We start from the raw sequence: 14,003 nt of genomic DNA, 5'->3' as shown, positions 1-14,003 counted from the left end.
TGAGATACGTGCAAATACCCGTCAGCTAATTCTCATTATGCAGCCGTTTGCCCACAGGTTGTGAGGGATTAGGATTGATTTCTCACTCAATTGGAGGCTGCAAAAGGATTGAGAAAATCAAAGCCCCACAGATACCGAGACTATTTTTGGTGCTTCTGCTAATAGTCCTTGTCAGCTTGTAATTTTTAAGTACTTTAACCAATTCATTGTATAATTAGGTTAACAAAATTAGCTCATTGCGAAGTCAGTCGGCAGGCGGTAATGCAATAAAGTTATTAACATTCCAGATTTATAGAAGCATTAATGTGGAGGCGATCCGTCTTCATCACATTTTTTCTTCCCTGGTAAAAAAATAAATTGTATAAATTTAAAAAAGCAAATAGATTCTGGTGACATGCTCTGTATATGGTATTGATTTTTTTTCTTTGTGTGCAAATAAATAATCGGAGAGCAAAAAGCCAGAAGACAAATGATCAGTCTTTTGCATGTCTCTAAATTAAAACTGAACTGAGGACAGTGGTTAATAAAGAGTGTGCATGTTTCTTAAACCTTGACATAATAAAAACAATATTTCTATGTAGCATTTATTTATTTGTTTAAGTTCTATATCTATCTCAATGACTCAGCTGCATGCAAATAGTTGCCTGACATGTTGCTACTTGACAAGTTGCCAAATTACACTATTCAGTATGACACAATGTGGAACGCCTTGCAGACAGGTGTGTGGGAAATATGTGACCTGTTGGGTTTGAGTCTCTTTTTACATTTGTTCTGTAGATTACATAGTGTGAAAGAACATGCTGTGTACACTACTGTATAGTATGTATGTAATGTGTGAAGAAAATTTCATAATGTAAACGTTACGTATAGAAACATTGAGACAGAGATATTAGAATGTATTTCCTATATGTTTGATGACCACTAACATATAGTTCAATGTATTGGACATTACTATGACCTTAGGAAAACCCCCTGTTCTTTCAAATTCAAAACCTGAATTCATTTGGAAACTTTAATTTCAGAACGGGTTTCCATTTTGCAATTTTTTTGGAGAAACGTTATACCCTTCAGTTTGTGTTCTTGCGCCCCCTTTGGACAAAGGCAGAAGTGTTATTACTGCGCCAGCTGTTGTTTCTCGGTGAGCAAACCCACGACAAAGGCAGTACGAAAAACTATAGAAATATAACATTCTTTGCACTGATGTTCTCGTTTGCTGTTACATGTCATTTATGATCATCAGAGGGAAAAATTTGGCTGTTTCAGGAATATTTCAAAGTTCCACGTAGCACCTTTAAACAGAATATTGGCATTTTAAAGTTAGCAACATATTATCTCAGGGATGGAAACGCTGGGCTATCCACCCACTTGTGTTCCAGACTGAAATATCAAAGCAACTCTTTGATGAATAACCATGAAATTTGCTGCAGACATTTGTGGTTCCCACTGGATGATTAGTGGATGACCACTAACATATATATAAAAAAATAAGACGTTTTATTGGACATGACAATGACCTTTAGAAATACTGTATACCTCTAGCGTAGCACATTCAGATTTGTCTTATTTACGACCAAAACAAAGTAATACATATTGTCAGCAAGTTGCAGCTCACATTTGAACTACACCCGGAGCTATAACAGACGCACCGTGACCATTTTGCTATGAATAAAAACAAGCATGTGGACCAGTAAAGCCCTAAGTGTTTGCCCTGCGTCTACTCATCTGCTTGTTGTCAGCAAAGTGAAGGATGTGACCATATGACATTTCTTTCCACCGCTCACCGACTTTGCTCTCTGCACCATTGCACTCACAAAAGTGCATTTTTAGTTTTTTAATAAGAGGGTTAACGCACCGCATCGCCAGCACACTCATATAATGCGGACGGTGCACTCTTTTTGATCTGTGTTTTACGAGGTGGAAATGTACGTGATTCATGAAGTCAAGTTTACCCGCATGGTCCGGATTTAAAGTTTAACTACTGCAACGGTCATATGTCAAACTTTTGATGTTCCAACGTCGTAAAGACTGCACTCTGGTGTTCTCATGATGTGTATATGATTAGGCTAGTGTTTGTTGTTGTGAAGCCCCGAACCTCGTGTGAGATCAGATATTTTCTCTTAGTCATGGTTGGCAACATTTGTGGGCAAAAAAAGATGTTACGCTTTTTGTTTGTGCGTCTCTGAATCAAGGAAACCATCCAGAACGATTATGCCTAGCAAATAAATCAGTCCCATTGACCATAATTTCCCAGTTTTTTTTAACAAACAGAAAGAGGGATATTGATAAGCCTTAAGTTAGTGTAAAAACTAAATTAACATGGAGATTTTCTTGACTTTCTGGGCAGTTGATGGTGAACAAGCGTTGGCTGTGTGTGTTATGTGAAGAAGCCCTGGGGCCACCTGGGCTTGTCAAAGACCGAAAAAGGCTCCCATGCAGACACAATATAATAAATCAAAGTGTCAGAATATTTCCCTAGGCTGTAACCTACGAGTTCATGACACGAAGTTGTCCACAAACACCTTACATATAAGACATTTAGTCTCCTATTTATGCTTCATGGTTTGTTGTTTGAAATGCTGTTATAAGTTGACCCTGGAGAAGACAGGGTCGAACATTTTGAAATGTAGTTCTGAGAATGATGAGCTCTAAGAAATGTGATCCGTGATTAGCTTCTGTGAAAAACCCATAAAACATGTTTTCATCACCAATTTTATGAAAGAAGTCCTTCAGGACTAGTTTTCAATTATTATTATTTATTTTGAAATAAATGTACAATCGAGCAGTGTTTCTTATAAGAGGAAGTAATCTGATAATCTCTGCTAATTGTGAAAGGTTAAACTGTATATTTAAACAGTGTATCAAGTCATTCAAATTAACTCCACATTTACTTACTGCAAAATTCAATTGATGCAACATTAATGCATCAATATCTATAAGCCATTCTAATGAGGGCCATTCTACAGTAGGCTACATAATGAGTACATTAACTTTTAATATTTGGAGGTACATTTTAAATGCATGACTCATACTTCCTGCACAGTAGCCGCCTATATTGCTAACCCTAACACTTCCCCTCCACTGAGTGAATATGTCACAGCAGTGTAGGGCTTGTCTTGTCACCATTGACTGTCTGTATATAAAAGAGGTTGTCACTTTGGAGGATGCACGCGGTCGCTCGCTCCGCCCTGGCGCGCCTCCCTCCCTCCCTCTCGCGGCCACCCAGCGGACACTTTGAAGTCTCTCTGCTGAGATCAGTGAGCAGCTCGAGTCCGGACCGAACACACACACACACAGGCGCACACAGAGAGGGACCATCGTTTTCCCTCTACACCACTTGGAACCTATAAAGAACACTCTAAAAGTATTTTATAGCCAACAGAAAAGGCACACTGTGCCCATTTTTACGCACGGCAACTCATTGGACTTCTTGGTATTGTTTTTCCCCCAGTTTTTTTGGTTTGAAATTTGAATTTTTGGAGTATAGGAGCTGTGTCGCACAAGAAGATGCTTCAAACGAACTGAGACGCTTCTCCGTCCTTCGGGACATTAAAGGACTTCTAGTTGTGTGTTTTCTTCCCTTTTCTAATTTCTTTTTTCGAATGGATTACGTTTACCTTTAAGCACCATATTTTGGACTATACAAAAAAAAAGTAACGCACGTCTCCAAAAGCGCAGCGCCCTCTCTCCAATGAAATATCTCCCCGCGGTGGATCGAATAACTCAACACAACGAGCTGAGTGAGAGCAGCGGACTCGGTACTAAGCCTCGTCCCGGTGCGGTGGTCTCTCTCTTGACCCCTCTGGACCCAGTTCGCCAGGCGAAGCGGCTTCCCATCCGAGTCATCAAGATGTTGACGGCGCACACTGGACACTTGCTACACCCGGAATATTTACAGCCGCTGACGTCCGCACCAGTGAGCATTGAGGTATGTATTTAGTCTTTAACATATTTAATCTTGAGAGAGGATTATATCTGTATGCAGTGTTTCTGATTCAACAGTCTCATCCAAAATTTCAGAAAAAATACACACCTTTGTATATATATAAATTCCTAAGCAGAAAGGGGAGGACTGAAAGGGTTGTAATGAAACCACAGACACATGCTGACTCTTGTCATATTGTATTACGAATAACATAATAGGCTTCTGATATATTATCATAATAATCCACTGAAGAAATGACTAGGCTACTACTTATTTATGTTTAAATTAGAGTTGGAGAGATTGGTCGGGTAATTTTAGATTAGTAGAAAATGAAAAATTACCCTTTCTCATCAGTTTATTATTTCACTGGTGCTTTAGTGTGACGGTTTCCTGCTGTTCTTTGTCATATGTGACGTGTGTGTGCGTGTGCGCGCGCGTGTGTGTCTGTGTATATTAACTGTTTCTTTACCGGTTTAAGACTCTTGGTCAGACAAAACAAAGAAGTAGGCTATAGCTGCAGCTAATTTTCAAAGTGTGTGAAATGTGACAAAAAACACATTCAAGAGGTTGTCTATGAATGTGTTTTTATTGTTAACTTAAAGTCCAAAACCCCTACGATACTTCGAAAAAGAAGGAACAGTAGGAACTAGAAACTATTTTTAGACACATTTTTAGTTTTTCTTTTGACCAACTGTACAACAACTCCGCAAATAATCATTTCAGTAAAAGATAGGCCTCATTGGGTTCTGGGAGATTCCCATTTTACACAATTTTTCTGTCATTTCATTGTAGAAAAATAATGTGAATCAAGAAATCCCAAATTAAAGTCATTGTTGAGAGTAAATAATTCAACATCTCTAGTTTGTAGGCCTACACAGTCTTTTGTTTTGGACTGTCACATTATTTTGCATGAAAGCCTCAATGTCTCTTGGCAGAATACAGTATACAAACACATCCCAGAGCTAAATCAGACTGTGTGTTTTTCTTGTAGCTGGATGCCAAGAAGAGCCCTCTGGCCCTGCTGGCCCAGACCTGCTCTCAGATCGGTAAATCTGACCCTCCATCCTCCTCCAAGCTAGGCTCCTCCTCCTGTAGCCACGGCGACAAGGAGGCCAATAACGGTCGCTCTTCGTCTGGCCTGAAGCCCGGGGAGCGACGCCCCTCGCTGGACGACAGGTGTAGCTTCAAGCCTTACAACAAGGGCAGCAGAGACTGTCGTAGCAGAGACGGACACACCACCAACAATAGCAACAGCTCCAACAGCATTATAAGCAGCAGTGATAAAGTGGGGTTCAGGGTTCCTAGCAATAACGTGTCCTCTAACGGAAATTCGACCTACCCGCCCCACGCTGCTTCACCCAGCTCTAGGGCCGGTAGTGGCACCCCACCTGGACACACTCTGCCACCGCTTCACAAACACAGCCATTCTCCTAGTGGACAGCCTACGTCACACTCAACTTTGAATGGAGAAACTGCACCGCACGAGCACGGCAGTCCAACTAGCACCAGCAGCAGTAGTCACAGTCACCACGCCAAAAAAGACGCTGCTGCTTCCGATGTGAACAACAAGACCCGCTCGGACAGTCCAAATGAGGCTAACTCCAGCCACGCTCGCGCTAGCACAAACTGCAGTAACGGGAGCTCTGACGGTGGTGGCTCCAACCACGATGGAGGTAAAGCAGTAGAGTCTTCACAGCCGAACCTAGGCCAGGGACGCATCACGCCCATTTCTCCGTACAAGACTTCCAACCAACCACCGCTCTTCCCTTTGCCCTCCTCTAACATGGGCTACCATGGATCTGTAGTGGGCGCGTACGCAGGCTACCCGTCCCAATACGTCCCTGGCTTGGATCCGACTAAATCAAGCCTTGGCATGGGAGTCCCAGGGAAGCACCCCAGCTCTAGCCCACTCACGGGCGCCTCGCCTCCCTCGTTCATGCAGGGTCTATGCCGGGACCCCTACTGCTTGAGCTATCCCAGTGTTTCTCATTTGGGCGGAAGAGACTGCAACTCTTGCATCCACGACCCGTCTTCCACGCTCAAGTCCAACTACCCGTTGGTGTACCCGTCCCATCCGCTGCACTCTCTCCATCACCAAAGCTCCCTGTCTTCCAGCATGACATCATCCCTCTCCCATCCACTCTATACATACGGCTTTATGCTCCAAAATGACCCCATGCCCCACGCCTGTAACTGGGTGTCAGCCGGTGGGCCGTGCGACAAACGCTTCAGTACGTCCGACGAGCTCCTGGCTCACCTACGTACGCACACCGCCCTGAGTTTGGGGATGGACAATAGTAAGTTGATCTCTGTTTCCTCCTCGGGACCTGCCTCATGCCACCTCCACATCCCCCACCAGAGCAGTCCGGGCTCCATGGCCAGCCAGCTCTCCCTCAGGGCTCCACACAACCTGGGTTTAGCCCGCTACCACCCCTACAGTAAGCTCCACATGCCCCCCGGACCCTCCCCTATCTCCCTGCACTCTCTGCCCACCACAGGCCCCTACTACCCACACTACGCCCTCTACAGTCAAAGACTTGGAGCTGCATCTGCGCTAGGCTACCAATGATATACCAATGTTTAAAGGAATGGTTCGACATTTTTGGGGAAATACACTTATTTCGCTTTGTGGTGGAGAGGTGTCTGAGACTACAGCTTAGCTTAGCACAAACACTGAAAACAAGGTGAAACAGCTTGCGTTTCTTTCTACTCAATTAGCAAAGAGCAACCTACCAGCACAGTTTAAGATCACTTATCAACATGCATATCTCATTTGTTTAAAGTAAAAGTATCAAAATGACGATTTGAAGTTTACAGGCAACAACAACATGGGACTGCAGGAAGCTCCGACTCCATCTTAAAAAGTTAAATTAACATGTTAATTAGTGAACTTTTGAGGTGCTGGTTGTCTGTTCTTGTTAACCTTGGACAGAGCCAGGCTAGCTGTTCCAAACTGTTTCAAAGCTTTGTGCTAAGCTAAGCTAACTGTAGCCTTATACTTTACAAACCAAAACAACAGATTCTTCTTGTACAACTTTTCCGCCCAGAAAGCCACCAAACTCTCGAAGTATTACTTTAAGTCTGTACTTTATCGCGGCAAGTTGCTGCTTCCACTTGGACTCGAGACTGGATTCAAGTGGAACTAGGATCCTGAATTTTGACTTGAGTGCATCTTCACCATTTTTTCGTTACGCTTTTTCTGTTATAATTGAGATTTGCTGTTTTCTAAATCAGGCTCCCACTGCTAAATATCAGAGGACACGTGTATGGCTGCTGCACATCTGCCTGGATACTGTAGCGACAGACATGTACTGCCCTGTGGTGACTCTTGCTGGCCTGTGGGCTTTTTGGGCAAATTAATGGGCGGACTCTGCGTAATAGCAAATGGATGTTGAGGGTTTCTCACTGCAAACATGATGATGATTTATTGCGGAGAAATGTAGTGTGGTAAGGGGATGGCAATAAGCTGAAACTGTGGTCCGATATGAGTGTGGCCACAGTGGCTTTCTCCTCCCTGTAAGAGGCAAGAGTTGCATGCAAGCTCGACACAGCAAAAAGCATACACCCTTAACTGTTTATTCAGCCCCATGGTTTGTGATGATTTGATTTTGGTTTCCTTATGTTTTCTTGTTTTTGTTTAATTCCTACTGAGAAGTTGTATTTATTTTTTACCAGGAATCTGGCTCTGGCGTTTCACCACATGAGTCTTTTCTCATTATACAAAGAAAAACAAAGCCAGATGACAGATGTTGAATATGTCATCATGTCTTAACACTTCTTCGAGAATGAATGTCAAAATCACAGCTCTCTTTCTGGACTCTCTGGACTTTTTTTTATTTCCACAAATGCAAATCAATAAAAATGAGATGTGATTATTTTTAATGTCAAATTGGAATACCCTGCGCTGGTGGTTTCCAGTTAAAGGGGAGGTCATATTTTGTTAATAAATCACACTGAAGATGTATTTTTTCTGTTGTCTTCATTTCTAAAGTGTGCACGACTAATTGGTCATACATGACTGTAAGTAGTGCAAGGGAAGATGTCAACTTGTTGTCACTGTACAGTATGTCAGCCCTGACTAGTTTTGTTGATGAGTCCATTCATTCCAGTGGCTATTTCCACAGTTAAAAGAATCACATGGTTGAATACTTTAGGTGTGCTTTACTTGCGCTAATTTCTCACCCTGTTGACAGCAGCTCATAAGCAGCTCTCACATTCCTCCGTGTCTGCAGTAAAAGCAGTGTCACCTTAAAGCAACAGCATCCTCCTTTAGCGCTCAGGGACTAAGGCTGGGTTCCAAATCACATACTCGTTCTATTTACTATTCCATATAGGCTACTACAGCTGATCATAAAAAGTATGTAGTTTGCATGCAGTAGGCTTACAATTGGGACATGCTTTTACTTATTTATTGCATCATTACATCCTGCCTTCAACTTGCCTCTTGCTTTTAAATATCAGTTACATCCCTGGTTGTCTTCGGATGGAGGCTAAATCGATGTGACAATTGTGGGTCAGAATTGCCCAAATGCTGCTGATTTCTACACTAAAAATCCTCACCGGATGAAGTAGAGCATCCAGGTGCTTTTTTAAGCATGCTGCATCTGAGTACATGGGACATCCTAAATATTTTTCTACCATGCTAAATAGCAGAGAAGTATGGGTATTGGAACGCAGGGTTAGTGTGTATTACAAAAATGTTGGTGGACGCGGTATGAAAATGTCAAACCTATCAGGGTGTAATGAATAGGCTGTGTACTGTAGGATCTTGATAAGCATCGCAGCCAAAAAGCAGCACACCCCCCCGTAGGCTAAGTGTTCGAGACAAAGTCCTGACAGTCGCTCAGGTTACCGTGGCCCCCGCGTGATTGGCAGTGTTAATATGCAATTTCCTAGCAACATGACACTAGTGACACCCTCGGCGAAGTATGGATGACCCACGCTGGTCACTCACAGCTCTGACAAGGGACCCAGGGGGGGTCACAACAGCCCGGGCCGGTTGTAACAAGAGAAAGCACTCCCGTCTGTGCTGTGTCTGGGTTTGGCAGGAGGGCATGAGATATACTATAGGCCCACTGTGGAGGGCTCACGTTGCCAGATTTGGCCCAGAAAAAAACACACACACACACACACACACACACACACACACACACACACACTTAGTTTATTAAGCATACAAAATGAGTCGGCTGTTGATGCTGCCATGTACGAGTTGTCCAATTGCTATTTTTCTATACAAAGTCTATACCAGTTTTGTAGTTGATATTAGAGGACATTTTGATGGGAGAATTAGGTTTTTACCATTTCCTGTATGGATTAAGGTGCATTTCAAGTATTTTCCAGTCAGCTGTGTTTACAGTACTAAAAGGTGTAGTGTTGAATTAGGATGCCACCTATTGGTGACCAACAAAAGCAATTTGTCATATCCGTTAAATCAAGAGGAACCATCATATCATTATGGTATGCCTTGTTTGTTTCTGTCAGTGTATAGTAACATCAACCTGTCCAGATTCCCATCACATATAGTCAGCGGGGTTAGAAGATGTTTTGATTTAGTAACTTGTTGCAGTGCCTTCACCATGTCAAAATGATTACATTTGTTCAAGCGCTAATGACCAAATACTGAAAAACTAATGATATCCCCAATAGCCTCAGTTTTACTTTGTTTAGCTCAAACTCTACCATCCAAAGGTGCTAAACTAAGATGGTGAACACATTACACACAAGCTGAGTAAAGCTGCACAGAGCTACTAACATGTTTGTAGACTTTCAGCTCAGCCTCCCTCCGAACCCCAATCATTTTAGTTACTTTAGTCATTACTCATTCGTGAGGCCAATATCCATGATTTCTTTCATTTCATGCCTCAATTATTCTCTCCGTTTGTTTCTGGTCTTTTTCCCCTCCAACCCCCATTAATACAATACTTAAGCTGAATCATCACTCATTCTTCAGTTATATTGGTTACAAACCTCAGAAAGAGGCCCCGCACGACCTATGAATAAACTGGAGGCCAAATAATCATCATCATCTTTATTATTAGACTCAAGGTCCATTTTCAAAGACCTACTGTACAATACAAACTAAAGACCACACAAGCCTGTAAAGTGTTAACTCCCGCATAAAAGTAGCAATGAGGAACTTTCTAGTGGCCCCTTTGGACGAAAGCAGTACTGTTTTTATGACGCCAGCTTGTTGTTCTTGGGTGAGATTACCCAGACAAAATCCTTAATAAAAACCATATAAAAATAGCATTCTTTGAACTGATGGTCTCGTTTGCTGTTACAGATTGTTTACGATCATAAGAGGAAAAACTTAACGAATCAAACTTATCACACTTAAAATAGGCTACTAACTTACTTTAAATCGCAATACAAGAACAATGTTGGCTCCTTTATTCAACTCTTTTTCTCATTAATTGTGCGGATGCTACATATTTAGCTTAGCATATTAGAGCACAATATCATGTTTAAAACTATGTAGTGAATATTTATAAAATAATATTGTTCACATTTAAAAGTAAGCTGGGGACACAAGTTCAACCGACTTAAAGTTAGCTTAGTTAGCTAGCTAGCTACAGCAGATAAAAACCTGCTTGTGACAATTTTTTGCAATTGTTTCAAATATGAATTTAAAGCTATTTATTCGCCATTCACGAGTCCCTCCAGTCAACCTTCTCAGAACATCTCTGCATGCATAATCTCCTGGCCTTTAAAAAAAATCAAATGTATTTATTTAGCGCTCTAAATTAAACTCAAGAATGTGGCGCACATATTTAGCTATAAGATATAAAAAGTCTTCGGGTGTTTTTCTTGGGAGGTGAGCGCCCGCCTGTCTCCCTGGTTGGTCTGAGTGAGTCCTTGGTGCGGCTTGACAGCACCAGTGATTAATGATGACAGACTGTGGAGCTGCTCCTTCAACACATGACAAAGGCTTTAGCCGTCTCTATCAAGCCCAAATCACTGCAGCAACAACCAAAATAAAAAACGAAGAAGAAGAAAATGAATAGGTCTGAGTAATTCCTCTCCCCTTTCCTCTCCTGAGATAGTAAACATTAAAATCATTAGGCGTAGTCACAAATGGAGAACATCTGCCTTGCGATACTTCCTCTAGAATTGTGTGTGAGTTACAGATAGCGTACTTACTTTTCGCCTTCCCAGAAATAGACTCGCTCTGCTTTCATTTTGTCTCCTCTCCAACTTTATCACTTCATCCATCATCCTACTATGTGGGCTTTTCAAGTGCTCCAAAAATAAAGAGGACGCAGATGTCAAGCCGTGCCATACTGATGTTTCTCAAACCGCCGTAAACCCATAACTTGCATCCACCCACAGACCGGGAGAAAAGCGATGGGGGGAAAAAAATACACTTTTACCCTTTCGGCGTTCAAGGAAAAAATAACGTTCAAACTGACCAGCACGTAGGCCTAATTAACCACATCCAACAATAAATTACTGAGCACTTTCTTCGAGGAGATATTTTCTCATTTCTAGAAAAGTGCACAACGACAATCTATAGGCCCTTCCATCTTTCTTTCCGCATCTATCAAGCCTTGTCTGTTGTAGAAAAAAATCAAATAAAAAACAAACATTGACAGAGAGTTTAGTGGTGTACAAGAGAGCAAACGCAATTATGGTTTCTTAGCTAATGTGCATGGCCCCAGCTGGTTTTGATCGGGGCTGTAGCCTAGGCCTTGCTCCGAGGAGCTCCTAAGCTCCAGTTGTCAGCTCTCATGCATCACAGACCTGGTGCTTAACGGAAAAACGTGCTTTGGCAGCGAGCGGGCTAGAAGGCCCGGAGGCCAGCGGGTGCTGCTGGGTTAGCCACATGCAGGGTGGGGTGAGGTGGTATGTGTGTGCGTGCGTGCGTGTGTGTGTGTGTGTGTGTGTGTGTGAAGGGGGGGTTGGGGTGGTGACACACCGTCAAGTCCTCTCTGCATCTGGATCCTCACGGTCACATTCTCTCATTCTTCTTGTGGTTTTTCACCCTCTTCGTGAACGTAACCGCTGTAATTGGCCAGCGTGACCCAGAGCAGACGCCAACGCCACAGACTTGGGAGGTCACACACACACACACACACACACACACACACACACACACACACACACACACACACACACACACACACACACACACACACACACACACACACACACACACACACACACACACGGGACGGTAACAGAAAGAAAGAAAGAAAGAAAGGGGAAAAAAAACTTGACTACAAAGCAGAATGAGAAAGAGATGCTTGCATGGAAATAAGCAGACATGATTACTCAAATACAGTCATTAAGGAGGAAATGTTGTTTTTCAAACTGTCAGGATGATTAATGAGGGACAGCAAATCCACTCAAATGCCGTTGTTTAGTCTAACCAGCAGACCCTGATCTCTGCCACTAACTATGAACAGACAGGATGTGTGTGTTCAGTGTGTGTGCTTTGAATTAGCAAAAGAAATGTTGAAAGCTAGAAAAAAAGAAAGAAAGACTGGAGAAGTAAAAGTGCATTTAAAACAGCAATGTAGCATGTGTGTGTGTGTGTGGCACTAAACTCAAGTTTGAATTGCACTTTTTAATGTGTGATATTGTAGCCAATAAATAATATTGCTATAGGCCTATTTGACGAGACAAGACGTTTACATTCCATTTGAAAAACGTCAACTGACTGTTAACCACTTAACCCCTGACCCTGAAAATCGACTGTCAAATAACAGCGACATAGCCTACTTGTCACTTAACACAACAGACACATTTCTCTGTTTATTGTGTATTTGTCTGTAGTATTAAGCATTTAAAGAGTTTTAAGTGTATTTGGACCTTCTTAAGCAAGATTAGAAGTCCAAAGAATGCATCATGTGTATTGCCTCTAATGTGAGATGCAATGTTTAGCATGTCTGGCTAATAACTAGCTTACATCCTATCTGGTAGTATACAAACTAGATCACTAGATCACAATACAAGAACAATGACTTCTTTATTTCACTGTCTTTTTGTTAGTAGGCCTAACTGTGAGGTTGCTAACAGAATAAGCGAACGTGTTAAACGCTTTGAAACTATGAAGTGTATATTTAGAGGTCGTACCTGTTTGAAAAGAAAAGGACACGTTCAAATGTAATTGCGGGACAAGTTTCACCGACTTAACTTAGCTAACTTGAGCTCACTAGCTACAGCTGATAAAAACCTGCTTTTTGATAGTCGCCCTCTAGAAATAGAGCCTATTTTTGTAATCGTTTCAGTGATTTTTATATTCAAACAATTTTGAGTGGGGAACTTATCGACATTACCATCGCAGCCTGTGCTGTTTGAGAATGGAAATCTCTGCGTGCAATCTTAACCGCCGATATCAAAACTAATTATATTTACAATATGACCAATTAATGTTAATAACGGATAATATTTCCTGTAATCAGTCATACTCTGATGGAAAACAGTCTTGAGACACATTTATCTGGGTTCTTTCAAATCAGTCAACACATTTAATTCAGCGATGGATCACCTGGTCTCCAGTGAAAGTGGCAACACATTCCAGAAAATCTGAATATATTTGTTAGTTTTCCAGCTACCAGTACTTGTGCCAAAGACCCTTAAAAACTCCAGATGTTCCCCAAGTCATGCTGGAAGGCTTGATACGGAATCAGCTTTCAACAGATGTGTTGTGCCTGGACCATGAGTGATTTAGTAGCTGTGAATGTTGAAATAGTGTTTCAGTGTCTCACAGCCCGACTGGCTTTAATCAATATGCTATAGTAGCTGCAGCTTTGCGGGCAGGGGTGACGTCATGCCAGTGAATGGGAACGAAAAATTAGCTGGTACATTTGCTTTTAAAATGTGTTTTGTCTTTGGATATTTGATGTATTTTGGACGTGTCTTGTAGCTAAAGCATGACATACAATCTCTGGAATGGGTGAATTGAAACACAACACAAGAAGGGGCTGCAGTTAGCTATTATCATGAGGCTTCATTCTTGAGCCGGGAGATAATCTTTATTAAAAGGACTGTTTACTAGCATTTTTCCAGACTGTGATATCAAGATTGAATGCCCACAACAAAAGCTAGTAAGTCGACCGTGTGAATATTTAGCTCA

The 14,003-nt window shown here is 42.0% G+C and overlaps 1 protein-coding gene across 1 annotated transcript; it reads left to right on the top strand.

The window, feature by feature from the left end:
* The first annotated feature begins 3,284 nt into the window (after window positions 1–3,284).
* LOC307264945 (zinc finger protein 703-like) lies at window positions 3,285–7,886 on the top strand. Its single transcript, XM_080046505.1, has 2 exons — window positions 3,285–3,925; window positions 4,914–7,886. Exons 1-2 carry the CDS (start codon window positions 3,689–3,691, stop codon window positions 6,489–6,491), a joined length of 1,815 nt encoding a protein of 604 aa, XP_079902631.1. The 5' UTR covers window positions 3,285–3,688; the 3' UTR covers window positions 6,492–7,886.
* Window positions 7,887–14,003: the final 6,117 nt, after the last annotated feature.

The sequence above is a fragment of the Ammodytes marinus genome, assembly GCF_949987685.1.
Source record: "Ammodytes marinus genome assembly, chromosome: 18".
Classification (NCBI taxonomy): Eukaryota; Metazoa; Chordata; class Actinopteri; order Uranoscopiformes; family Ammodytidae; genus Ammodytes; species Ammodytes marinus.
This window is presented reverse-complemented; position numbering and strand designations above follow the sequence as displayed.